This window comes from Saccopteryx bilineata, chromosome X, assembly GCF_036850765.1.
Source record: "Saccopteryx bilineata isolate mSacBil1 chromosome X, mSacBil1_pri_phased_curated, whole genome shotgun sequence".
NCBI lineage: Eukaryota > Metazoa > Chordata > Mammalia > Chiroptera > Emballonuridae > Saccopteryx > Saccopteryx bilineata.
In genome coordinates this window covers 143,500,593-143,528,161 of record NC_089502.1, presented here as the reverse complement: position 1 = coordinate 143,528,161, position 27,569 = coordinate 143,500,593, and the positions used below count along the sequence as shown (strand labels likewise).

General features: G+C 61.3%; 1 protein-coding gene across 8 annotated transcripts; it reads right to left on the bottom strand.

The window, feature by feature from the left end:
- Window positions 1–1,818: 1,818 nt before the first annotated feature.
- Window positions 1,819–26,386, bottom strand: PNPLA4 (patatin like phospholipase domain containing 4). Of its 8 annotated transcripts, none has more exons than XM_066250275.1 (7): window positions 26,320–26,386; window positions 24,687–24,886; window positions 20,133–20,227; window positions 19,861–19,996; window positions 10,686–10,751; window positions 4,382–4,534; window positions 1,819–3,272 (listed from the first exon to the last, which is right to left on the bottom strand). In XM_066250275.1, the coding sequence occupies exons 2-7, from the start codon at window positions 24,864–24,866 to the stop codon at window positions 3,135–3,137; spliced, it is 768 nt and encodes a 255-aa protein (XP_066106372.1). In that variant the 5' UTR covers window positions 24,867–24,886; window positions 26,320–26,386; the 3' UTR covers window positions 1,819–3,134. The 8 variants fall into 8 exon arrangements, with proteins under 8 accessions (XP_066106372.1, XP_066106365.1, XP_066106370.1 ...); XM_066250268.1 differs by lacking the exon at window positions 26,320–26,386 and adding an exon at window positions 25,956–26,013; XM_066250273.1 differs by lacking the exon at window positions 26,320–26,386 and adding an exon at window positions 25,956–25,978 and having other exon boundaries at window positions 24,687–24,838.
- Window positions 26,387–27,569: the final 1,183 nt, after the last annotated feature.

The following is a 27,569-nucleotide window of genomic DNA, read 5'->3' as shown; positions in this document are numbered from 1 at the left end:
CCATCGCTGACCAGCACCCCGCTGACCTCCCTGTGTGCTGCGCCTGGACGCCTGTGACCACCCCCAACATGCCTGCTGCAGCCCTGAGTCCCGGTCCAGGGGGATCAGGAGACGGGGTGTTGGGGAGGGGATGAGGTCACGAGGGTGGGGCCCCCGTGAATGGGATTAGTGCCCTTAGGAAAGACAGCCCAGAGAGACCCTTGCCCCTACCAGGTGAGGGCACAGTGACAAGTGGCCTCAACACACACCCATGTGCCCGTGCCCTGACCGTGGCCTGCCAGCCTCTGGCACCGTGAGGAGATAATTTCTGCACTGTCTGAATCCTTCGTCTATGGTGCTTTGTTATGGCCACCTGAATGCTCTACGGCACCTTGACGGGGACAATAACGTCATCCATGGGCCGTCAGAAACGGCACAGGAGGCCCTGGCCAGTTGGCTCCGTGGATCGAGTGTTGGCCTGGCGTGTGGACATTCCTGGTTCAATCCCCGGTCAGGGCGCAGAGGAGAAGCGCCCATATGATTCTGTCCCCCCTTTTCCTTCATTCCCCTCTCACGCCCAGTGGCTCGACTGGTTCGGGCATCGGCCCCGGACAGGTTCCCGGGAGGCCCCTGGCCAGGGCACCTGTGGGAGTCTGTCTCTCTCCCCTTCTCTCGCTTAATAAATAAGGCGGCACAGGAACGGGTAGGCACCTTCCCTCTCTGAGGCGATCCGTGCTCCCTGACTCCCCGGGGTCGGGATCACTGTTGGGCTGGTGGTTCCTCTCCCCGCTCCGCGACCTCACGGGACCTGGGCTGGGGGCACCGTGCCCAGCGAGAGCGCCTCATGTCCGGAAGCCCCACAGTGCGAGGTGCCCGTTGTTGAGCCGCTGTGGATTTGCACAGGTGTCGCCCTGAGCCCAGGGATAGCAGCCCTTCTCCACAATCCAGGTGAGCCATGGATGGGGGTGCAGGTGGACACGTGGGCAGGCCAGCGATGGCCAGCAGTGTTTCTAGGGCCCCAACAGGCTCAGTGTGTCCCACAGAGGTAGCGTCCCCCAGCTTCCACGAACCCAGATGCAATCAGATGTGTCCTTTTAAAACCTACCGATACGTCCTGGGCTGAGCTTGGCCAACAGCAATGTGGGGTGTTGAGTGTATCCTTCTAGATGACATCGTATCTCCACTGTGTTGTGTCCCACGCGTCTGCTCCAGTCACCAGAAATCAGGGCAAAGAAGAAGTGAACCCTGTCCACTCCCAGCGCCGACGCGTGTTTAGAACCAGCGGCACATGGTGTCCAAGTTCCTCCACCACCTTCCAATGCCCGCATGCCCCCTCTGTCCCCCTGTCTCCTTCCGATGCCCAAACGCGACCTCCAGCACTGGGAACCCCAGACACAACAGAGTGTTTTCCTGAATTTTTAAACACCGCTTCCTCTTATAGAGCATTATTTAACTTTAAAACCAAATCTATCTTCTCTAATTGTCAGGGGAAGCAGCGGGTTACCAGAGCTACAAAGTAACGAGTGTCCAGGAAAACGAGGAGAAAGATGAACGACATTTTAAATGACAGATCCAAAGACATTAGGACGTGGCCCCAATGAGCACTAGCGCCGCCACTCACAGTGGTTACCCAGCAAACACGCCAGGATCGGGGTGAGGATGGCTCTTCCTGTCTTCCACACACCGTCCCATGGTGCCTGGACACGCAGGTCCTGCACCAGGGCACTGCTGGTGGCGAGGGCCAGCCTGCCGTCAGCCCATGTGCGTGGGGCACAGGCCACACCCTCACCTCCCTGAGAACAGGGCCCAGCACCGGGGGACGCTGGGGACACAGTGGTGCGCTTCACGTCACGGCCACACTTCCCAGTGTGGAAGGCTGCTGTCTGCACAGCCATCTGTCCACAGCTTACAGCCTCCTTCAGGGAAAGCCTGCACCAACAGGGTCAGGGACATGGACAGACACACTGAACGCCTTTCAGAGGTCTGACGTATCAAAATCCGATCTCGCTGTGGGAAACGTCAGCAAAGCCTTTATTCAACCAGCAAACAAGCGGGACACTCACACCCAGGGAGCACACGGACCTGAGACGGAACCAAGAGCCCGTGTGCCTCATGTCACTTGTCACGACAACACGTGACGACGCGAGCATGTTTGCCCGGGTGGGACACCATGCCTGCACCAAGGGGCACACGGCCCTGCGGTCCAGCTGTGCCCGTCTCCTCCGCAGAGAGGCTGCCGTCGGGCTGCTCTGCCCAACAGTGCCCATCTTGGACATTCAGGAACCATAAGATCAGAGGTCCCCAAACTTTTTACACAGGGGGCCAGTTCACCGTCCCTCAGACCGTTGGAGGGCCGGACTACAAAAAAAAACTATGAACAAATCCCTATGCACACTGCACATATCTTATTTTAAAGTAAAAAAACAAAATGGGAAGAAATACAATATTTAAAATAACAAACAAGTAAATTTAAATCAACAAACTGACCAGTATTTCAATGGGAACTATGCTCCTCCACTGACCACCTATGAAAGAGGTGCCCCTTCCAGAAGTGCGGCGGGGGCCAGATAAATGGCCTCAGGGGGCCGCATGTGGCCCGTGGGCCGTAGTTTGGGGACCCCTGCATAAAGATCAACTGAAAGGGCGGCTTCAAGTGGTAGAAAGGACGAATGCATAACCATTACGGGCATGGAATTAAAACTGGTTTCCTTCTAGCTGCTGCTGAGTGATCCAGAGTTCACGCTGGGCCCAGCCCGAGAAAAAGAGATTGCAGGTTGAAGACCGTGTGTAGGAGTCAGCGCCAACCCAAGCACCCGCCCGCCTGCCCAGCGAGGGACGGGAGAGAGACTTGGGACGAAAGACCGGGCACCCAGGGCCGCATTCCGAGCCACAGGGCCGCCTGGGTGACGTGGTCTCCGCGCGCGTGGGAGTTCACCCCCTGAAGTTCACCCTCCGAGTTCTACCCGAAACACCACTGCCGCGTCCTAACGCAGCGCCCCTCTCTCCCGCGCCGAGGGGACACTTAAATACTACAGGTTATGAGAACTGTGACAAGAACGGACACGTCTGACAGAGTTCTGACAGCTGTGGTCTGGTTCCTGTCCGTCGTTAGGAAGCTGCAGCGGAGGCCGTCGGGAATGCGCTGTTGGCGCGTCCTAGCCGAACCGGTCCTCCCTGCGCAGAAACGCGACGGCGTCCTCGTCCTCGAAGCCGCGCCGGAACAGTGCCTCCATCTCTCTCCTGCCGGGCGGGAAGAGGGCGTGGTTGAGCCGCACCAGGTTGGCCACGGACAGCTAGGGCACAGAACAAAGGCAAGACGAAGCCGTGACACAGACGTAGCGGCCGACAGACGATATTTCTGTAACCTAAGCGTCACCATCACAGGGACAATCAGCGGTTAAAAAAACGACATCAGGAGTCCCAGGTTCGATTCCTGGCCAGGGCACACAGGAGAAGCGCCCATCTGCTTCTCCACCCCTCCCCCTCTCCTTCCTCTCTGTCTCTCACTTCCCCTTCCGCAGCCAAGGCTCCACTGGAGCAAAGTTGGCCCGGGTGCTGAGCATGGCTCTGTGGCCTGTACCTCAGGCACTAGAATGGCTCTGGTTGCAACAGAGCAACGCCCCAGATGGTCAGAGCATCACCCCTGGTGGGCATCCCGGGTGGATCCCGGTCGGGCGCATGCAGGAGTCTGTCTGACTGCCTCCCCGTTTCCAACTTCAGAAAAAAAAAAAAAAAAAAATGACATGAGGAGGAGAAATTTTAACTGAATGGCTCATGGCAGCCGCAGACTAGACGAGGTCTCTCCACCCTGGAACTCCGGTCCCTCTGAGGTGGACCCCCTCTGTGTCTGTGTGTGGGGGTGGGGGCGTCCTGTGCACCATGGGGTGCCGGCCCTGCTCTCCACCCAGATTCCAGGACCAGCTCCGGACAGCACAGCCCGGCACTGCCAGATGCCGGCCGGTGTCTCTTGCCTGTAACACCTCCCCGTGTAGAGAGCTCCACAGCGGAGTGGATATCTGCATGGGACTCACTCAGTTGAGTCCCTAAGCTTTTCTCCAATCTTTTTATAAATATATACGTCATGGCCGCCACCCTATAAGAAATAAGTGACCTAACTTAAAAGTGCACTGAAATCCCGCCAGGTTGGTTGACGTTGAAAAGGAAGTGAAGAAATGGAATCACCTCCCCAACAGGCAGTGACTGAAGTATGAAAGGACACACTCTCGGTCTACAGGAACTAAGGTCCGAGGGTCGGACGCACGTTGTCAAGGACTCAAGAACACACTACTTAGGAGAGGTGCTTTGTACGTAAAATGACCCATGAGCTTCCAAAGCTTTGGAGGCACGTGAGGAATTTCAGGAGATGAAAACCCCTCAAGTGTCCGTGAACGCAATCACTCACCATGACGTCCTGCTTGGCGATGCTGACGTAGAGATTGAGCTGCCCTCTGTCCCGCGGAGAGATGTCCGGGCGTCCGCTAAAGGGGGAGACGGTCACTGTTCGGCCCACGGGCAGGATGGGAAGGCTGTTGGTGAGACCTCCATCCACCCACTTCTGTGGGGGAGAAACGCCCCTGGTCAGCATGCGCCCCTGAGAAACCCCCCACGGGAAGGAGGTGAGCCAGGATTTATTTATTTAAATGTTTAGTTACTGATTTTAGTGAGAGAGGATAGGGGAGAGAGACTGAGACGAGAACATCGAGCTTTTCCTGTACGTGCCCGGACCGGGGATCGAACCAGCAACCCCTGTGCTTTCGGACAATGCTCTAACCAAGCGAGCTATCTGGCCAGGGCATGATCTGTGCCTTAGACATGCTCCTGGGTCACTCTCCACCACAGCTGACCCACTGGGGGCTCTGTGTCAATGCACAGCAAACCTCAGACGTGCTCCTGGGTCACTCTCCACCAGAGCTGACTCACTGGGGCTCTGTGTCAATGCACAGCAAACCTTAGACATGCTCCTGGGTCACTCTCCACCACAGCTGACCCACTGGGGGCTCTGTGTCAATGCACAGCAAACCTCAGACATGCTCCTGGGTCACTCTCCACCACAGCTGACCCACTGGGGGCTCTGTGTCAATGCACAGCAAACCTTAGACGTGCTCCTGGGTCACTCTCCACCAGAGCTGACCCACTGGGGGCTTTGTGTCAATGCACAGCACACCTCAGACATGCTCCTGGGTCACTCTCCACCACAGCTGACCCACTGGGGGTTCTGTGTCAATGCACAGCACACCTTAGACGTGCTCCTGGGTCACTCTCCACCAGAGCTGACCCACTGGGGGCTCTGTGTCAATGCACAGCACACCTTAGACGTGCTCCTGGGTCACTCTCCACCAGAGCTGACCCACTGGGGGCTTTGTGTCAACGCACAGCAAACCTCAGACGTGCTCCTGGGTCACTGTCCACCAGAGCTGACCCACTGGGGGCTCTGTGTCAATGCACAGCAAACCTTAGACGTGCTCCTGGGTCACTCTCCACCAGAGCTGACCCACTGGGGCTCTGTGTCAATGCACAGCACACCATAGACATGCTCCTGGGTCACTCTCCACCAGAGCTGACCCACTGGGGGCTCTGTGTCAATGCACAGCAAACCTTAGACGTGCTCCTGGGTCACTCTCCACCAGAGCTGACCCACTGGGGCTCTGTGTCAATGCACAGCAAACCTTAGACATGCTCCTGGGTTACTCTCCACCAGAGCTGACCAACTGGGGGCTTTGTGTCAATGCACAGCACACCTTAGACGTGCTCCTGGGTCACTCTCCACCGCAGCTGACCCACTGGGGGCTTTGTGTCAATGCACAGCAAACCTTAGACGTGCTCCTGGGTCACTCTCCACCGCAGCTGACCCACTGGGGGCTTTGTGTCAATGCTTCTGGGTCACTGTCCACCAGAGCTGACCCACTGGGGGCTTTGTGTCAATGCACAGCAAACCTTAGACGTGCTCCTGGGTCACTCTCCACCAGAGCTGACCCACTGGGGGCTCTGTGTCAATGCACAGCAAACCTTAGACATGCTCCTGGGTCACTGTCCACCAGAGCTGACCAGGTGGGGGCTTTGTGTCAATGCACAGCAAACCTTAGACATGCTCCTGGGTCACTGTCCACCACAGCTGACCCACTGGGGGCTCTGTGTCAATGCACAGCAAACCTTAGACGTGCTCCTGGGTCACTCTCCACCACAGCTGACCCACTGGGGGCTTTGTGTCAATGCACAGCAAACCTCAGACATGCTCCTGGGTCACTCTCCACCAGAGCTGACCCACTGGGGGCTTTGTGTCAATGCTCCTGGGTTACTCTCCACCAGAGCTGACCTACTGGGGGCTCTGTGTCAATGCACAGCACACCTTAGACATGCTCCTGGGTCACTCTCCACCAGAGCTGACCCACTGGGGGCTTTGTGTCAATGCACAGCAAACCTTAGACATGCTCCTGGGTTACTCTCCACCAGAGCTGACTCACTGGGGCTCTGTGTCAATGCACAGCAAACCTTAGACGTGCTCCTGGGTTATTCTCCACCAGAGCTGACTCACTGGGGGCTTTGTGTCAATGCACAGCAAACCTTAGACGTGCTCCTGGGTCACTCTCCACTGCAGCTGACCCACTGGGGGCTTTGTGTCAATGCTCCTGGGTCACTCTCCACCAGAGCTGACCCACTGGGGGCTTTGTGTCAATGCACAGCAAACCTTAGACGTGCACCTGGGTCACTCTCCACCGCAGCTGACCCACTGGGGGCTTTGTGTCAATGCTTCTGGGTCACTGGCCATCAGAGCTGACACACTGGGGGCTCTGGGTCAATGCACAGCAAACCTTAGACGTGCTCCTGGGTCACTCTCCACCACAGCTGACCCACTGGGGGCTCTGTGTCAATGCACAGCAAACCTTAGACGTGCTCCTGGGTCACTCTCCACCAGAGCTGACCCACTGGGGGCTTTGTGTCAATGCACAGCAAACCTTAGACGTGCTCCTGGGTCACTCTCCACCACAGCTGACCCACTGGGGGCTCTGTGTCAATGCACAGCAAACCTCAGACGTGCTCCTGGGTCACTCTCCACCAGAGCTGACCCACTGGGGGCTTTGTGTCAATGCACAGCAAACCTTAGACGTGCTCCTGGGTTACTCTCCACCAGAGCTGACCCACTGGGGGCTTTGTGTCAATGCTCCTGGGTTACTCTCCACCAGAGTTGACCTACTGGGGGCTCTGTGTCAATGCACAGCACACCTTAGACATGCTCCTGGGTCACTCTCCACCAGAGCTGACCCACTGGGGGCTTTGTGTCAATGCACAGCAAACCTTAGACATGCTCCTGGGTTACTCTCCACCAGAGCTGACTCACTGGGGCTCTGTGTCAATGCACAGCAAACCTTAGACGTGCTCCTGGGTTATTCTCCACCAGAGCTGACTCACTGGGGGCTTTGTGTCAATGCACAGCAAACCTTAGACGTGCTCCTGGGTCACTCTCCACTGCAGCTGACCCACTGGGGGCTTTGTGTCAATGCTCCTGGGTCACTCTCCACCAGAGCTGACCCACTGGGGGCTTTGTGTCAATGCACAGCAAACCTTAGACGTGCACCTGGGTCACTCTCCACCGCAGCTGACCCACTGGGGGCTTTGTGTCAATGCTTCTGGGTCACTGTCCATCAGAGCTGACACACTGGGGGCTCTGGGTCAATGCACAGCAAACCTTAGACGTGCTCCTGGGTCACTCTCCACCAGAGCTGACCCACTGGGGGCTCTGTGTCAATGCACAGCAAACCTTAGACGTGCTCCTGGGTCACTTTCCACCAGAGCTGACCCATTGGGGGCTTTGTGTCAATGCACAGCAAACCTTAGACGTGCTCCTGGGTCACTCTCCACCACAGCTGACCCACTGGGGGCTCTGTGTCAATGCACAGCAAACCTCAGACGTGCTCCTGGGTCACTCTCCACCAGAGCTGACCCACTGGGGGCTTTGTGTCAATGCACAGCAAACCTCAGACGTGCTCCTGGGTCACTCTCCACCAGAGCTGACCCACTGGGGGCTTTGTGTCAATGCTCCTGGGTTACTCTCCACCAGAGCTGACTCACTGGGGGCTTTGTGTCAATGCTCCTGGGTTACTCTCCACCAGAGCTGACCCACTGGGGGCTCTGTGTCAATGCACAGCAAACCTCAGATGTGTTCCTGGGTCACTGTCCACCAGAGCTGACCCACTGGGGGCTCTGTGTCAATGCACAGCAAACCTTAGACGTGCTCCTGGGTTGCTCTCCACCAGAGCTGACCCACTGGGGGCTTTGTGTCAATGCATAGCAAACCTTAGACATGCTCCTGGGTTACTCTCCACCAGAGCTGACACTCTGGGGGCTTTGTGTCAATGCTCCTGGGTTACTCTCCACCAGAGCTGACCCACTGGGGGCTCTGTGTCAATGCACAGCAAACCTCAGACGTGCTCCTGGGTCACTGTCCACCAGAGCTGACCCACTGGGGGCTCTGTGTCAATGCACAGCAAACCTTAGACGTGCTCCTGGGTTGCTCTCCACCAGAGCTGACCCACTGGGGGCTCTGTGTCAATGCACAGCAAACCTCAGACGTGCTCCTGGGTCACTGTCCACCAGAGCTGACCCACTGGGGGCTCTGTGTCAATGCACAGCAAACCTTAGACGTGCTCCTGGGTCACTCTCCACCAGAGTTGACCCACTGGGGGCTTTGTGTCAATGCACAGCAAACCTTAGACGTGCTCCTGGGTTACTCTCCACCAGAGCTGACCCCCTGGGGGCTTTGTGTCAATGCTCCTGGGTCACTCTCCACCAGAGCTGACCCACTGGGGGCTCTGTGTCAATGCACAGCACACCTTAGACGTGCTCCTGGGTTCCTCTCCACCAGAGCTGACCCCGTGGGGGCTTTGTGTCAATGCTCCTGGGTCACTCTCCACCAGAGCTGACCCACTGGGGGCTCTGTGTCAATGCACAGCAAACCTTAGACGTGCTCCTGGGTTACTCTCCACCAGAGCTGACCCACTGGGGGCTTTGTGTCAATGCACAGCAAACCTTAGACGTGCTCCTGGGTCACTCTCCACCAGAGCTGACCCACTGGGGGCTCTGTGTCAATGCACAGCAAACCTTAGACGTGCTCCTGGGTCACTCTCCACCAGAGCTGACCCACTGGGGGCTCTGTGTCAATGCACAGCACACCTTAGACATGCTCCTGGGTCACTCTCCACCAGAGCTGACCCACTGGGGGCTCTGTGTCAATGCACAGCACACCTTAGACATGCTCCTGGGTCACTCTCCACCAGAGCTGACCCACTGGGGGCTTTGTGTCAATGCATAGCAAACGTCTGTACCCATGCCATGTGCCAGTGGTTCGGAAGCTCTAACTTAACTATCTCTGATAGGATGAACTTCCGTTTTCAATGGTGACAGAGCCCGTGTGGGAAGGACCCAGCCTCCCGCCATGACGGCCGGGCCCCCAGGAAGAGGAGCTCTGTAGATGCCCCTGGGTGAACAGGTCTGGCAGGCGGAGCACAGAGCAGGGGGCCTGCTGCCTGCTGGGGCCCCTGGGTGGGGGGTTGGGGAGTGCGGGGCCAGGCGTGCCTGCTTGATGCCGTTTCCCGGCCCGACGGCTCAGCCTTGCCTCTAGCAATCAGCAGAAGGGCCTGGGACGAGGGCTCCGTTAGGGAGAAAGACCGTCACAGACTCCAGTAAAGAGAGGATGCAATGGGTGAGGCCCACGTCCAAAGGAGCGCCGGGCCCACCGTGCTCATCGGGAGACCCTGTGACCACGAGCGGCCACAGCCCGGACTTCACGGAAACAGCTGTGCATGGAGAGCGCCCTCCACACGCTAAGGAGCCGCCAGGATGTGTCACTGGACCCCTGGGTTACTGACAGACGCCGCATGCACACGGATACGCCCGGGACTTCACAGAAACAGCTGTGCACGGAGAGCGCCCTCTACACGCTAGGGAGCCGCCAGGACGCGTCACTGGACCCCTGGGTTACTGACAGACGCCGCCTGCACACGGACACAGCCTGGACTTCACGGAAACAGCTGTGCATGAGGAACGCCCTCCACATGCTAGGGAGCCGCCAGGACGCGTCACTGGACCCCTGGGTTACTGACAGACGCCGCCTGCACACGGACACACCTGGGGCTTCACGGAAACAGCTGTGCATGCGGAACGCCCTCCACACGCTAGGGAGCCGCCAGGACGTGTCACTGGACCCCTGGGTTACTGAGCGGCCACAGCCCGGACTTCACGGAAACAGCTGTGCATGCAGAGCGCCCTCCACACGCTAGGGAGCCGCCAGGACGTGTCACTGGACCCCTGGGTTACTGAGCGGCCACAGCCCGGACTTCACGGAAACAGCTGTGCATGCAGAGCGCCCTCCACACGGCTAGGGAGCTGCCAGGACGAGGCACCGGACCCCTGGGTTACTGACAGACGCCACCTGCACACAGACATGCCCGGGACGTCATGGAAACAGCTGTGCATGAGGAACGCCCTCCACACGCTAGGGAGCCGCCAGGATGCGTCACTGGACCCCTGCGTTACTGACAGACGCCACCTGCACACAGACATGGCCGGGACGTCATGGAAACAGCTGTGCATGAGGAACGCCCTCCACACGCTAGGGAGCCGCCAGGATGCGTCACTGGACCCCTGGGTTACTGACAGACGCCGCCTGCACACGGACACGCCCGGGCACCCATCAGCCCCGGAGGACGTACCTGCCCGCTGTACTCCACCGGCCTCAGCCCCGCGTAGATGGGCACGAAACTGCTGGCCAGGAGGACCTGTGGGCACAGAAGAGAGCCACCCCAGGGGGAGGGCAGCGGCCTCAGCACTCAGGCAGCGGGTCTGATACGCTCTTTCCCGCAGCGTTCTAGAACGGAGAAGACAGTTAAAAACTGCAACAGAAAACCGAGCGAGTTTCGTGCGTTTCAAGCACATCGTGGGACATATTCAACGACAGGACAGAAGAGCTCGTATCTGAAGAGGCCCTAGAGAAAATGTGCAGTGTCCCCACTTCCATCGGCGTCCCTGAGCACAGTGGACATTTCCGGGGAAGACAGCCAGGTCGGTACAGGAGGAAGGCCCGGTTAAGTCTAAGTGCCTGAAGTGGCGGCCTAGAACGCTGAGGTCGCAGGTTCAAAGCCCGGGGCTGGCCCGGTCAAGACACACACAGGAAGCAACTGCTACAAGTTGATGCTTCCTGCTCTTCCCCTTCTCTCTCTGCCTCTCACTTTTCTCTGGAACCAACAAATAACATCTTTAATAAAAAACGCTCGAGTACGTCCAGGACGCACGGAAGTTACCCACAGTGCCGTCACAGGCTGTGACAGTCCCCACAGTGCCCCGTCACAGGCTGTGACAGCCCCCACAGTGACCTGTCATAGGCTGTGACAGCCCTTCCGGGGTGGCCGTCTCGCTTTCCACAGGACCAACCCCTCCGGCTGTCAGGGGCACACGAGCCTGCAGCTCAGGGACGCTCCAATTTCTGCCACCAGGATGTCGCTCACGGAGCCACACGCCCTACGTGCAGAATGCCCCCGCCTCTTCCGGCGAGAGAAGCTTGGCTCTGGGCCCCTTCCCGACAGGCACGGGCTCAGCTTTGGAAAGGCGAATGTTTAAGGCTCCCACCTGGCAGCAGAGAACTGAAGACTCTGTGGCCGTTCACTCTCAGAGTTCACGAGGGTTCTCTTCAGGAGAATTTGGAAACGCCTGTGGCCTCCAAACAAATAGGTAAATCACGCGTTTAGGGTTTCGGAGACCTCATGGGGCATTTCCCTTAAAGAAGCAGTTTAATAGGTGAGATTTCTGAGGTCCGCTCCCAAAGGCTGTGGGTTTAAACGATAGAGCCTGTCACCCATTTAACACGATTCCCCCCCAAAATGAGAGCGGACGCAGAGGAAACCCACGTATTTCTGCGTCGTGAGCTGGACCTCAGTGTTTGTTTCCTGGTGCCCTGGGTCCTCACTGGCAAAGCCCCGACGGAAGGCTGCGTCCCCTGGCACGGCCGGTCAGCGCTGCACGGGGCTAGGAGGAAACCCTTTCCCGCGGGCGGGAGGAAGTGCGGGAGGCTTCCCTCCACGTCCGCAGTGGGAGAAGCGAGGACTCCTCCACGCTGCTGGGGCGGTGACTGCAAACAGTGACGTCCTGCAGGGGAGGGCCAGGCGCCTGTGACAGGTGCCCAGAAGCGTCCCCGGAGTGGGCCAGCTGGGGACAGGAGTGAGTTCAGTGGTAACGGCACAGCACAAGGGCCCCAGCAGGAAAGAGCGGGCAGGAAGGGACACATGTCCCGTGCCTCTGCTTGCTGGGCTGGGTGAGGTGCCAGGCCTGCCTACGTCACCTGCAGGCCCCATGCGGCATGAACACACTGGTGCCGAGACGTGCAAGGTGTGGGCAGCAGGCCACCCGGCAGCGTAAGGCCACCTCTGTGCACGAGACAGGTCACCTCTGCTTTCAAGGTGGGACGTGCCCGGCACCAGGTGGGTGCCCATGGTGGTAAGCACGCGTTCCCCGAGGCCCGGCGGGAGTGCCTGTCACCTCGGGTGACCCAGGGAGGGTCCCTTTACAGGGCCGTGGGGCGAGACGGGACAGGAAGCACGCACGTTCAGCCCGCGCCTCCTCCGCCCCCCGGGGGCCACAGCATGCGTTGTGGGCGTGTTCCAGACACGGGCTGTGGACAGGCCCGCGTTCACCCTCGCTCAGCGCGGCCCTCGCCTCAGTTAGCCGGGGATGTTTCGTAAGCACAAGCTAGGTTCTTAGGGAGGTTATTCGGCCAAAAGCGCCGTGTGCGGCAGCGGTAACCAGAACACTCCGTGCCCAGTGTGCGCGTCGTTAAATGACAGTCCCCCCCGTCTTCCAAGAACCGGGCGCTCTACAAATATAACGGTTCATTCTGCACAGACACACGCGCCCTACCAGAAAAAGTACCGCCCCGTAGGACCAGAATTATATGTTTTTTTCCCCATGTCAAGTATAACGTGCTGCTCACAGGTTAATGCTCAGGGCACTTCTGAAGTCTGCGGAGGAAACCACTATGCTGTTCCCTTCCCGCCAATCAGGACAGTGAGGTCCTCGCAGGGCCCGGACAGTGCAGGGGCCGGGGGCAGTGCAGGGGCTGTGGGCAGCGCAGGGGCCTGGGGCAGCGCTGGGGCCGGGGGCAGCGCAGGGGCCGGGGGCAGCGCAGGGGCCGTGGGCAGCGCTGGGGCCGTGGGCAGCGCAGGGGCCGGGGGCAGCGCAGGGGCCGGGGGCAGCGCAGGGGACAGCGCAGGGGCCGGGGGCAGTGCTGGGGGCAGTGCAGGGGCCGGGGACAGTGCAGGGGCCGGGGGCAGTGCAGGGGACAGCGCAGGGGCCGGGGACAGCGCAGGGGCCGGGGGCAGCGCAGGGGCCGGGGGCAGTGCAGGGGGCAGCGCAGGGGCCGGGGGCAGTGCAGGGGGCAGCGCAGGGGCCGGGGGCAGCGCAGGGGCCGGGGGCAGCGCCGGGGCGGGGGCCCGCGCAGGGGCCGGGGGCCGCGCTGGGGCCGGGGGCAGTGCAGGGGGCAGCGCTGGGGCCGGGGGCAGCACAGGGGCCGGGGGCAGTGCAGGGGGCAGCGCAGGGGCCGGGGGCAGTGCAGGGGCCGGGGACAGTGCAGGGGGCAGCGCAGGGGCCGGGGGCAGCGCAGGGGCCTGGGGCAGCGCTGGGGCGGGGGGCAGGGCAGGGGGCAGCGCAGGGGCCGGGGACAGCGCAGGGGCCTGGGGCAGCGCTGGGGCCGGGGGCAGTGCAGGGGGCAGCGCAGGGGCCTGGGGCAGCGCAGGGGCCGGGGGCAGCGCAGGGGACAGCGCAGGGGCCGGGGGCAGCGCTGGGGCCGGGGACAGTGCAGGGGGCAGCGCAGGGGCCGGGGGCAGCGCAGGGGACAGCGCAGGGGCCGGGGACCGCGCCGGGGCCGGGGGCAGCGCTGGGGCCGGGGGCAGCGCAGGGGCCGGGGGCAGTGCAGGGGCCTGGGGCAGTGCAGGGGGCAGCACAGGGGCCGGGGGCAGCGCAGGGGCCTGGGGCAGCGCTGGGGCCGGGGGCAGTGCAGGGGCCGGGGGCAGTGCAGGGGCCGGGGGCAGCGCTGGGGCCGGGGGCAGTGCAGGGGCCGGGGGCAGTGCCGGGGGCCGTGCAGGGGCCGGGGGCAGCGCTGGGGCCGGGGGCAGTGCAGGGGCCGGGGGCAGTGCAGGGGGCAGCGCAGGGGCCGGGGGCAGTGCAGGGGGCAGCGCAGGGGCCGGGGGCAGTGCAGGGGGCAGCGCAGGGGCCGGGGGCAGTGCAGGGGCCGGGGACAGTGCAGGGGGCAGCGCAGGGGCCGGGGGCAGCGCAGGGGCCTGGGGCAGCGCTGGGGCCGGGGGCAGTGCAGGGGGCAGCGCAGGGGCCGGGGACAGCGCAGGGGCCTGGGGCAGCGCTGGGGCCGGGGGCAGTGCAGGGGGCAGCGCAGGGGCCTGGGGCAGCGCAGGGGCCGGGGGCAGCGCAGGGGACAGCGCAGGGGCCGGGGACAGCGCAGGGGCCGGGGGCAGCGCAGGGGCAGGGGACAGCGCAGGGGCCGGGGACAGCGCAGGGGCCGGGGGCAGCGCAGGGGCCGGGGGCAGCGCTGGGGCCGGGGGCAGCGCAGGGGCCGGGGGCAGCGCTGGGGCCGGGGGCAGCGCAGGGGCCGGGGGCAGCGCTGGGGCCGGGGACAGTGCAGGGGCCGGGGACAGTGCAGGGGGCAGCGCAGGGGCCGGGGGCAGCGCAGGGGACAGCGCAGGGGCCGGGGACAGCGCAGGGGCTGGGGGCAGCGCTGGGGCCGGGGGCAGCGCAGGGGCCGGGGGCAGTGCAGGGGGCAGTGCAGGGGCCTGGGGCAGTGCAGGGGGCAGCACAGGGGCCGGGGGCAGCGCAGGGGCCTGGGGCAGCGCTGGGGCCGGGGGCAGTGCAGGGGCCGGGGGCAGCGCTGGGGCCGGGGGCAGTGCAGGGGCCGGGGGCAGTGCAGGGGGCAGTGCAGGGGCCGGGGGCAGCGCTGGGGCCGGGGGCAGTGCAGGGGCCGGGGGCAGTGCAGGGGGCAGCGCAGGGGCCGGGGGCAGTGCAGGGGGCAGCGCAGGGGCCGGGGGCAGCACAGGGGCCGGGGGCAGTGCAGGGGGCAGTGCAGGGGCCGGGGGCAGTGCAGGGGCCGGGGACAGTGCAGGGGGCAGCGCAGGGGCCGGGGGCAGTGCAGGGGCCGGGGACAGTGCAGGGGCCGGGGGCAGCGCAGGGGCCTGGGGCAGCGCAGGGGTGGGGCCCTGCCACCTCCAGTCTGGCTGCTGTTCCATCACTGCGCGGCCTCCCTGGACGCCGGCTGCCGCCCTGCAGACCAGAGTCCGTTCAGTGGGGAGATTAGCTTTCAGGGTGAAGAGCGAACGGCTTCTCTCCTGCAGGGTCTGCTCACGGGCATTTCCTTGTAAGCATGCGGGGTTTTCCAAGGACGGAGAGATGGACACTCGAAGTCCCCGCAATAACACGTCACCCCACGCCTGTGCTGTTACCTGTGTTCCTTCATCGTCCTCACGGCGAAACGATTGCCCCGAGAACCCTCAGTCCGTGCAGAGCGGCGGGTCTCAGGGGGGTGTCTGAGCCCTGCCCCCTGCCCCCGGGACGCTGTCCGTGTCTGCAGACCGCTGCGTTGAGGACAGAGATGCAGGACGCAGTGACCCCCCTCCCACGCCCTGGCCCCTGGCCCCTGGCCCCGCCCTTGAAGCAATGATCCCAGTGTTAGGCCACTGACTGGGCGTGGTTTCATTCTCACTAAACACACGAGGACACAAAGGAGGTCACGACTTCCGAGCAACGCCGTGAGACACGGACGAGTGCACACCCAGCACAGGCTCCGGCTGCCTCCTCATCTCCCGTCTTCTGGAAACGGGGTGCTTACAAAGCGGCGTGGCCCGGCTTCTCGGGAGGGTACCGTCTCGACCAGTTCCGCCGATGCTGCCCGCTGTCCGCGCAGGTTCACGGGAACCTGGCTGTCTGCTCAGAGCCGGCTGACATCGTTGGAATTGAAAGATTCCAATGTACCTTCCCCCGTCTTCCTGAGACCACGGCCAGCCGTGGACTCTGTCCTCCCCTCACCTTCGAGCGGCTGCACGTGAGAGCTGGCGGCAGGAGCGCCCGTGAGGCGCAGGCAATCTAGGACACGGCGGCTGCAGCATGGTCCTCCACGTCGCCAGGGCTCACCGCGTGCCCGCTTTCCTCTGCTGCCTCCCCGCTGATCACCTGACCTCCTCGCCCTGTTCCAATCTTGGTCTCTCTCCCCGTGTCTGTGTGTCTGTCTCTCTCATCTGCAGACCTCGCAGACACTGCAGGAAACCCAGGCTGTGTGTGCGAGCCGGGCGTACAAGGTGCCGCAGGGATGCATCACGCCTCATTCGCCGCTGCTCCTCCCGTTGGCTCTGGGCACGCAGAACTCCTGCCTGTCCCTGAGGAACTGCCGGGCTGACAGGTGTCCCTCTTGTCTGCCTCCCGCAGACCCAGACTGCTCAATGGCCGCCCTCAGACTGCCCTTGGGCCAACTCCGCCCTGGCCCCTTTCAGCCACACGCAGGGGCTGGGCATCGTCAGTGGTCGGGTGGGGGGACGGACAGTCCTTGCCCAGGCTTGGTCTCCGAACCCGCGCTCCACGGGGGTTCCGGCGAGTGACCCGTGCATCTTCATAGCCTCCGCTGCTGCCGGGACGTGCTCCCTGCCACCCCCGGGGCCGAGAACGGAGTGCGTGCTCTGCCCCACGCTCAGAACGCTGCTGGCATGACCTGGGAGAACGGCTCATTACTCAATTACTCCCCTGACGGGGGAGTGCGCGTCCGTGTCAACTCTGGCTCTTCTGCTCAATGAGCTCGACTCATGACTCTGGTTCTCTGAGTAGTTATTATCGAAAACAAAGGGGAGTAGGTAGAAGCCGTGTTTACTTGCCGTCCCAGTGAGCTGTAATTACCACAGACGCAGAGACACTGGCAACACGCACTTCCCGAGGTCTGCAGGGTGCAAGGTGGACGGGCGCCCACCGGGCAGAGTCGAGGTGGGCAGGGAGAGGCCCTGTGCCCTGTGCACGCAGACTCCGCAGTCCCCTCCTGGCGGCTGCCGGACAGAGGCCCCTGTGCCCGGCGGGTGGCGAGCCTGCCCCGGAGCCCCGGGAAGCTTCGCTGCCCCTCCCGTGGGCACTCCTGCACCTCCCACCAGCAAGGCTCACGGCATCGGGACACAGCCCCCTTCTCAGGACGCATGCTTACGCCACCTTGCCATCCGGGCCATGTCTGTGTCCGCACACCCTCGCCTCCGTCTCCTGCACCGGGTCCCCTTTCCCGTGGACCGTGACGGAGTCTCAGGGGCCGAACCACGGTCGGTAAATCAGGAGGGGGCGGCCAGGCACCGTCCAGGGACACGGGCTCCCCTTTCTAGGAGACAAGGACACACAGTCCGGCTCCCACACGAACCAGAAGCCCGGTCCAGTGCACGGACAGCGGCGTTTCGGTCCTGGGACGGACAACGTGGGGCCACTCAGGCCTGGACCGACCGCTTTCCCCTGTATGTCCTGCAGGTCTGCGCGAGGTCAGGACGAGGTCAGGGGAAAACATCTCCTTCTAGGGCACGACCACTGATGCAGCACTCAGTGGCTGCGTCCCCGCACACCAAGGTCACACACTCTCATTTCACCCGCAGAGCGCCAGTGGCTGCGTCCCCGCACACCAAGGTCACACACTCTCATTTCACCCGCAGAGTGCCAAGCAGTCTTCCCTGTCAATTCAGCCTTCTGCGAGGTATTTCAAACGGTATCTTCCAACGGCCCCTCCCGCATCTCTCATCGGACCCGGGAGGGGCCCGGACGGCTCTCCCTCCACGCACCCCCTCCCGCGGCATTCGCACGCCTGCTCCGTCCTCGTCCCCGACGCCCGCTGTGACTCCACCCACAGCAGCAGCAGCACCCTCTCTGGTGCACAAACACGCAGCGGGTTTCCTGAGCAAGCCCCTCTCCTCACAGAGCAGCCCCTGGGACTTCCCGGAGGCGAGGAGCTCCCAGCCAGCCCACCTGCCCGCAGGGAGGGCCTCCCGCCAACGCGGAGAAATGACAGGGGACTCAGATTGGAGAGGGGACACCACGGTGCAGGCCCCCTTCCCCGGACAACCGGCCAGACCTTGAGTCTGTCTCACAACACTTCCCACCCGCTGTTCTTCTGTTACAAAGCAACACGACACTGGCCGCGTAGCTCCGTCAGCTAGAGCATCGTCCTGATGCTCAGAGTTTCAGGTTCGAATCCTAGTCTGGGCACAGACAGATGACCAATGAGCAGAGGTCGCCTGCCAGGCGTGACGGGAGGCCGGCTCTCAGGACAAGGCCCATGAGGACGGTTTATATGGGCACCTGCGGACGGCACCCACGGGAAAGGCCTTGCCCGTGAGGAGGGTTTACATGGGTGCCCACGGATGGCCCCCACGGGAAAGGCCTTGCCCGTGAGGAGGGTTCACAGGGGCGTCCGCGGACGGCACCCACGGGAAAGGCCTCGCCCGTGAGGAGGGTTCACAGGGGCGTCCACGGACGGCACCCACGGGAAAGGCCTTGCCCGTGAGGAGGGTTCACAGGGGCGCCCGCGGACGGCATCCACGGGAAAGGCCGTGCCCGTGAGGAGGGTTCAAAGGGGCGCCCGCGGACGGCACCCACGGGAAAGGCCTCGCCCGTGAGGAGGGTTCACAGGGGTGCCCGCGGACGGCACCCACGGGAAAAGCCTCGCCCGTGAGGAGGGTTCACAGGGGTGCCCGCGGACGGCACCCACGGGAAAGGCCTCGCCCGTGAGGAGGGTTCAAAGGGGCGCCCGCGGACGGCACCCACGGGAAAGGCCTCGCCCGTGAGGAGGGTTCACAGGGGCGCCCGCGGACGGCACCCAGGGGAAAGGCCTCGCCCGTGAGGAGGGTTCACAGGGGCGTCCGCGGACGGCACCCACGGGAAAGGCCTTGCCCGTGAGGAGGGTTCACAGGGGCGCCCACGGACGGCCCCGACGTGAGGAGGGTTTACATGAGTGCCCACGGACGGCCCCCACGGGAAAGGCCTCGCCCGTGAGGAGGGTTCACAGGGGCGTCCACAGACGGCACCCACGGGAAAGGCCTTGCCCGTGAGGAGGGTTCACAGGGGCACCTGCAGACGGCACCCACGGGAAAGGCCATGCCCGTGAGGAGGGTTCACAGGGGCGTCCACAGACGGCACCCACGGGAAAGGCCGTGCCCGTGAGGAGGGTTCACAGGGGCACCCGCGGACGGCACCCACGGGAAAGGCCATGCCCGTGAGGAGGGTTCACAGGGGCGCCCGCGGACGGCACCCACGGGAAAGGCCTCGCCCGTGAGGAGGGTTCACAGGGGCGCCCGCGGACGGCACCCACGGGAAAAGCCTCGCCCGTGAGGAGGGTTCACAGGGGCGCCCGCGGACGGCACCCACGGGAAAGGCCTCGCCCGTGAGGAGGGTTCACAGGGGCGCCCGCGGACGGCACCCACGGGAAAGGCCTCGCCCGTGAGGAGGGTTCACAGGGGCGTCCGCGGACGGCACCCACGGGAAAGGCCTCGCCCGTGAGGAGGGTTCACAGGGGCGCCCGCGGACGGCACCCACGGGAAAGGCCTCGCCCGTGAGGAGGGTTCACAGGGGTGCCCGCGGACGGCACCCACGGGAAAGGCCTCGCCCAAGAGGAGGGTTCACAGGAGTGCCCACGGACGGTACCCACAGGAAAGGCCTCGCCCGTGAGGAGGGTTCACAGGGGTGCCCGCGGACAGCACCCACAGGAAAGGCCTCGCCCGTGAGGAGGGTTCACAGGGGTGCCCGCAGACGGCACCCACGGGAAAGGCCGTGCCCATGAGGAGGGTTCACAGGGGCGCCCGCGGACGGCACCCACGGGAACGCCCTTACCTGAATGAGGTCCGCCCTGGAGGGGAAGCTGCAGACCAGGCAGTTGTCCCTGGTCTGGGTGTTGGTGACGGACACGTGCAGGCGGTGGTGGGCCAGCTCGTGAGCGTTGGGCGGGAGGATGGCCTCCATGCCGCGTCTGCAGGGAATGGGACCGCGTCACTCACCATCCTTGGCCAGGCGCCCGGTCAGTGCTGGCTGGCTGAGCCGGCCGCCCTCAGGGCGGGGTCCTCAGCGCTGTCCTCGCACTCAGCACACACGACCTGCGTCCGCACCTGAGTCGGGCCATGAAGTCGTAGCCCGGTGTCACCGCCCCCAGAGGCTGCCGTCGGGTCTCTTCCGCGAAACCGTAGGTGAATTCGTTGCATTCCTGGAAACGAAAATTCGTCGGTGACTCGGTCAGAAAATGCACCCTGATCCCAGACCTCCGTCCAATCAGACAGGGCACCCGGACCCCGGGAAGCCAGCAGCTCCGGTCCTCGGGCCACATTCTTTCCCAGGTGGCAAGTCAGTCCCCGCCTGGCCTGCCACTGCGGTCCCCAAGCAAGCTGTGCGTCCTCCCAGATGCAACCTTGGTTTCCTTTTAAAATCCCTCCAATGACAGTGCCCACACCTGGAGAACTTTTGAAGGCTCTATTCTATCTCTAGTTTACGCCTGACCAGGTGGTAGCTCAATGGATAGAGCGTCGAACTGGGACGTGCAGGACCCAGGTTCAACACCCTGAGGTTGCTGGCTTGAGCGTGGCATCACAGGCATGACCCTGTGGTCACTGTCTTGAGCCTAAGGTCACTGGCTTAAGCAAGGGGTCACTGGTTTGGCTGGAGCCCCCGGCCAAGGCACTTATGAGAAGCAATCAATGAACAACTAAGGTGTCACACTATGAGTTCATGGCTCTCTTCTCTCTCCCTTCCTGTCTGTCTGTCTTTTCCATATCTGTCCCTCTCTCTGTCTGACACACACACACACACACACACACAAAAACGTTAAAAAAATTAACTCTAATTTAGCACAATCTTCCCGAGACTTCTCCAACACCGAAAACCATGTCTCCCGCCCCAATTCCACAGCCTTGGTGACAGCGCTGGTCACTCATGACAACACCCATGTCACAGAAAGGAGTCCTGGTGGCTGTCCAACTGCTGAGTCAGTGTTGGGGGGTCAGCCGTGGGCACGGGTGTGTCAGAAGTGCCCACGGGGGACTACGGAGCAGGGAGACTGAGACCCAGTGATTCGGACTCTGTCGTGACCCTCCGAGGTGGGTTTCACGGCCAGTCACAGGGGACCAAACAGGCTTGATCAGATGGAGTATGTCTCCTGAGGTCTCAGCAAACTGAGGGCCACAGGCAGGACGTGCAGGGCTCGCTGTCAGACAGCAGGGCACGCAGGGCCGAGGGCGCCCACCCCGGAATCACTTCCCAGTAGGGTCAGCGGTGCGCGTGGGTGACTCAAGGGGATACCGGGCACAGGCCTGTCTTTCACCTATCAACTCGTTCATCCAGCCGCCGACGGGGTGCCAGGCCCCGGGCCACGCCTGGGGACGGGGCAGGAACAAGGTTCAAAGAGCCCGTGCCGTCGTGACACTTCAGACTGCCTCCGTCAGTGGGTGGCACAAGACTGAGAGCACCTGGGCGGGGGACAGAACCAAGCCCCCGCCCCCGCCTGGGACGTCCCCACCCTCCTCCCCGGAACCCGGGACGGTGAGACCCCACACGGCAACGTGGAACTTCTGCAAGTGTGATTAGGTCAAGGGTCTCAGGACGGGGAGATGGTCCTGGATAACGTCCTCACAAGGATGCGTACGAGTGAGAGGGAGGAAGGAATGTCCCGGTCAGAGATGTGGACATGCTGCCGCTATGGCTTTAAAGATAGCAGGAGGGCCCTGGCCGGTTGGCTCAGCGGTAGAGCGTCGGCCTGGCGTGCAGGAGTCCCAGGTTCGATTCCCGGCCAGGGCACACAGGAGAAGTGCCCATCTGCTTCTCCACCCCTCCCCCTCTCCTTCCTCCCTGTCTCTCTCTTCCCCTCCCGCAGCCAGGGCTCCATTGGAGCAAAGATGGCCCGGGTGCTGAGGATGGCTCCATGGCCTCTGCCTCAGGCGCTAGAATGGCTCTGGTTGCAACAGAGCGATGCCCCGGATGGGCAGAGCATCGCCCCCTGGTGGGCATGCCGGGTGGATCCCGGCTGGGCGCATGCGGGAGTCTGTCTGACTGCCTCTCTGTTTCCAGCTTTGGAAAAATGAAAAGAAAAAAAAAAAAAGATGGCAGGAGGGGCCAGGAGCCAGGCAATGCAGGCACCGCGTAGAATCTGGAAGAAGCAGGAATCGGAGGGTGCCCTGGGCCCCCAGAGGAGCAGGGCCCGGCTGAGGCTTTGATTGTAGCTGCGCCAGACCTTTACAGACAGACGTGTGACCTCCGGCACGGTAACAGAGTGCACGCGTGCTGTGTTATGTCACTTGTTGCAGCAGGAGCAGGAAAGGCATGCGGTGGCCGTCAACCTCCAACCTCCAGGTCCCCCAGGGTTCCCTGCAGCCTCGAGGCCAGGCTGGAGGCTGCCACCTACGACAGCAGTAGCAGTTGGACAGGAGCGCGGGAGGCGGGCGGGGGTGATGGCGCCGTCACTGGGCGTGCTCCCAGGTGCGTGACTGCGGGCGGAGAAGAGGACGCAGACCTACGTGACAGGAAGCTGGAGGGCGGGGCCTCCCGTTAGAAACGAGGGCGGCCCCCACATGGGTGCTCCTCCCCTGGTGCTAGACTCACGTAGGCTGCTTTCTGGTGTTAGCTTCAGTCACCCACGCGCACCCCCGACTCGGCTGGGGAGTGCTTACGGAGTGGGCTCACGCACCCCCGGCGTGCCCGCCCTCTGACAGCGAGCCCTGCACGGCAGGAGGGTGAGCAGAGGCGTGCGCACTGAGCTCTCACTTGGTAACGCTGGGGACCTGCCTGCCACTCCAGAATACACCTGCGTCAGCTGCGCCTCTCAATAATGCATGCACGGGCCGGGACTAGACGAATCACTTCAGCGTTTGTCACAACCCTGCCAAGCTCGTGGGACGCAGGCCACCAGCGAGAACGCAGCTAACAGGCATTGCAGTGGGCAGGAAACAGTTGGCTCAAAAAACTCCGAGCCATCCTACAAGCGTCTGTCTCAGAGGCTAAAAAGAGATACAGTGACCTTAACCAAATGGCTGAGCACTTCGTCTGGGGGAGGAGCAGTGCGGTCGGGCCCCAGGGAAAGAGGGAGAGTCCTTTGCCACTGCGCAAGGAGAACGGCAATAAAGACATCCTCTGACATCTGAGGAGCACGATCAAACACTACAAAGGGCCCTCCGATGTTGAAAAGAGCTAAGAACAGGTCATCTGATTTAAACCTATGGTGCTCAAGTCCCAAACCCAGGTAACCCACTCAACGTCTGGCCATCACGGATTTCAGGAGTCTGTGTTGCTGAAGGATTTCCAGATCTGTTTTCCCTGCTTCACGTTTAATATGCTTCTAAGGCGCCTGAGGACTGCACACCAAGCCTGCCAGAGTCCAAAGCTCAGCTCTGCCCCCCTGAATGAAAGACGGCACTCCAGGGGGGCGGGAACGACCCGAGGCAGAGGCCCCTGCTTCAAAAAGAAAGCGGAGTTGGTTAAGACAGGGAGCAGGCAACACGCTGCCTATGAGTCTGCTCATTTGAAGGAGTTTCCACACCTGCTCTGTCTTCCCCCTGACTCCAGGTTCTTACCGGGCGCAACCTCTACAGTTGTTACATTTTTACTTCCCAGTGTAGCAACCGGATCAAGGCTGGAACAAAAGGGAAGTGGGTTTCCGAGTAACTGGGCTCTAACCCAGTTTCTCTTCCAGGAGCAGCTCAGCAGAGATTTGAGCTTCGTCCAGATCTGAAAGCAAGCCGGTGAGCTACATCCAGATCTGAAAGCAAGACGTTTGAGCTACGTCCAGATCTGAAAGCAAGACGTTTGAGCTACGTCCAGATCTGAAAGCAAGACGTTTTGAGCTACGTCCAGATCTGAAAGCAAGACGTTTGAGCTACGTCCCACGGAGCTCTGAGAATCTAGACGCAACTTAAATCCGTTCTCGGGCAGGAATGTGTTTATCCCTACCTGATTATTGTTCAGAGCCACCAACTAGGGACCTCATCAGCAAATATAGCCCTCTGCACCTACAGAAAGCGGCTCTCCAAGCCGGAGGACACACAGTCATCGTCTAGAAACCGCAGAACTCAGGCATTTATATATATATATATATATAATATATATACATATATATATATATATTTTTTTTTTTTTTTTTCTTAAAAAGCCACAGACCTCATTAAGTGAAATACCTAACGAAGGCTTGTGTTTATTACTTCTGGGTGAACCCCTTGCAATGCAGGCCTTCTTCGAGCCGTGAGGACAAAACAAGTTCTAATATCATCCCACTTAACAGAAATCACAGGCCCACGTTTTAAAATGCGTTAGATGAAGGGGAACGCGCAGAGTTGCTGGCCCCGTGTTCAAGGCCTCTAGAAAGCAGCCCGGGCTCCTCTCAGCGACGAGACAGAGAAGGAACACCCTTCGCTTGACGGAAATCGGCTGGAATGCTAACACCCAACAAAACACGCGAGAGTCAAATGAGGCATTACATTTTCTGTCTGTCACCCCAAATAATCTCCGTTTCCAAATCCAGAGCACAGATTCCCCAACGATTACATTTTAAAAGAAAGGTTTTAACCTTTTGTTTCCCAGGCAAAGGATGACTTCTGCACAGTTAACTTAGAGGTAACGGCCATGCCTGTGGTATGGTCTTCGCGCCCTGTCAAAGGGACAGGGCCTAGACGCTCCTTCATTACCTCTATTTTTTCTGGTGCGGTAAGCAGGATGGAGGCGACCAAGGACCCAGCGGAAGCCCCGGCGAAGGCCTTGACATCCTTCAGGAGTTTCTGGCCGTGTCTGCGGAGTGCCAACGCTGCCCCCAAGTGGTAAATGCCCAGAAACCCACACGCTGCAAATGACAAGTTGATGTGCTTCATTCTGGCTGCGAAATTGGCCACTCCAAAAAAAAAAAAAAAAAAAAAAAAAAGAGCTCTAAGTTACTACAGTTTATGCTAATCAGGACACCAAACCTTTTTTTCCACAGGTAAACTGTTTGTTCTAAGCATAGTATTTGCAGCGAAACACTCAAACACCCAAGTCTTTCAAGGAAACATTTTCTTACCTTTCACCTTGACCTACAGTTTTTTTCAAGTTACAATATTCCGTATTGGTTCGGTCGCTTGCATAATAACAGCGCAATAATAATGAATAATGAATTCATTCATTAGATTATGCAAGCTACTACTTAATTACTTGGCAAGAAGAAGACGGATAAATTTGCAGCTGGCAAGCCTCCAGAGTCTTTTTCTCTTGACCTTTGGAAACTTTTGGACGGAGTGCTGTGTTGTGGGGAGATAGAATCATTCCACTAGAGCAAATCCCAGATGAGCAGGACATGTGCTTTCTGCAAGTGTGTCAGGCAAGTTCAAACACACGGCCCTGCTCCCTCCCCTGCATCCATATTTTTTCTTTCCTTTTTTTTTTGAGCATCCATCCACATTTTCTTTATAAAAAAATCATGCAATAAGCAATTATTCAATGACGCAATATATTGCATCGCATGGCCACATTTCTAAGGACAATCTGAGGCACGACGGGCAAGGGCATTGGAGGCTGGAAGAAATGCCCTGCGCCCCGGGGGACACCTGTGAGAAATGGAACCAGAGATCTCTTGCTGCACCCCAATTCCGGGACCGCCTGAACCGGCATTCCAGGCCTCGGGTGCAGGAAGCTAAAACCTTAGTTGTGATGCCCCTGGCTGGGCCCCAGGGTGCAGGAGCTTGGCCACCGCAGCCGAGCCCAGTTTGGGTTTAATTCCTGCAGATTGAGGGCGTGGGGGATCCGGTGCTCAGTGTCCAGGTGGGTGGTCCGGACCCCGCAGGCGCAGTGTGCACCGCGGCCTGGGGGGAGACAGGACGGAGGCCGCTGCCCTACCGGGTCCGCAGATGGCACAAGCGACCCGCACGTCCCTGAAGCACCCCTGGGCACCGAAGCCCGCCCCTCAGCCGCACCCCGCTCCGCCCTACCATCCCGGCCAGACGCGCTTCCGTGGTGAACGCCCCCCGCCGCCCCAGGTTAACCAAAAGGCGGGCCCGCGCCGTCACTCAAGGAGGCCCCGCCCAGCAGGGCCGGCCCAGGGAGGTCCCGCCGACTCGCGCGGGGCTGTGACGTCACCGCGCCGACGCGGACGTCCGCTAGGCTCCGCCCGCCCTTTTTAAATGCCGGGACTCATCATGGCGCCGCGCATTCGACCGCTCGAACCGGGCGTCGCCGATCACCAGTAAGGGGCCAGCCTGTCTCGTCCGGAGTCCGAAATTCCTCCGACACGGAGGGAGGCACGTTAGTCTCCGTGCGCCTTTGGGCGCCCCCTGCGGGCGGCCCCTCACTTACGATCCGCTGACCCTGAACGACCGCCAGCTTCCGTGCACCGGAAGTGCTTGGCTCTCCTCGTGGCGGCTCCCCGGAAGTGGTTCTGGTCTTTGTCCCCCCCCACCCCCCCAGCTCCAGGGCGGTGCTGTTCCAAAGGGCGGGGAGTAGTAGGTTTTGTCCCCGAATGCCACGCAGCGTTGCAGGGCTTAACCTGTGTTTTTTTTTTTTAATTTTTATCTATTCGTAATTGAGGAGGCGTGGCCTCGGCTTGGGGAGGCTGCCCTCCCTCGGTCCGCCTTAGGCTGTGTGACGTTGGGCGGGTTGCCTGACCTCTCTGAGCCTCCCGAGTGGCTCAGCCGCAGAAGGGGGTGGTGGTGTACCTGTGGGGCAGAATTCTGCAGCGTGCCCTGAAGACAGGGCCGCTGTTTCCTCCAGTGGCACTGCCGGCTCTGGACATACTTTATTTTATTTTATGTAAATACTTATTTTAATAGGGTTTATTGGGGTGACATTGGTTAAGGAAAGGGGCAGGAGTCTGGACAGACTCTTCAAGCTGCTTTAAATCGTGGCCAGGCAGGCTGACGTTCGCAGCCCACTATCTGGAGAACTCGGACGAGTTGTTGATGTCCCTAAACAACGTCTAGTCCGTGTCAGGCTAGGGAGCAAGTCTGGAGGAGTCTCAGACTTCCTGGGGGAAGAAGGTTCTCCAGGTCCCCGTTTCCAAAGGACAGATTTCCGTCTCCCTTGAAGCTTCAGAAGAGACTCTGGAAACTAAAAATGCCACCGTCTGTTGCGTTAAGCAGGGGCAGCTCCCCTTAGCCTTGTCCTTCTCCCCTCTTTGGGGTGCGGCCTCCTGGCCCCTGGCACAGCACAGCACAGCACCGGGCAAGCAGGGCCTGGGAGGAGCCGACTGAAGAGTTTGTCTTTCAGTTTTGTGAGTAGCTCCCAGACAGCTGGTGCCTGAGACACCCTGATGCCTAAGCACACCTACATTAAAATCCACTAGCTCTTAGAGAGGGGCGTTGAAGCGTCCATCAGGGAACCGCAGAGGGACAGAGGCGGAGTTCCTTCATCTTCCCACCGCCCTCTGGTTGGCAGAGTGGTCTCAGAGGAACCTGTTGCGACCCAGGCCTCCGATTGGACCTGAAGCAGAACCGGCCGGTTCACAGAGCCCCCCCCCCCCCCGGGGATTGCTGCGCTATGAGAGTTGAAAGTCCGGTCTCACGCACGGGGTGGCCTGTCTCAAAGTGGTGTGGTGCGTCCAAGTCTAA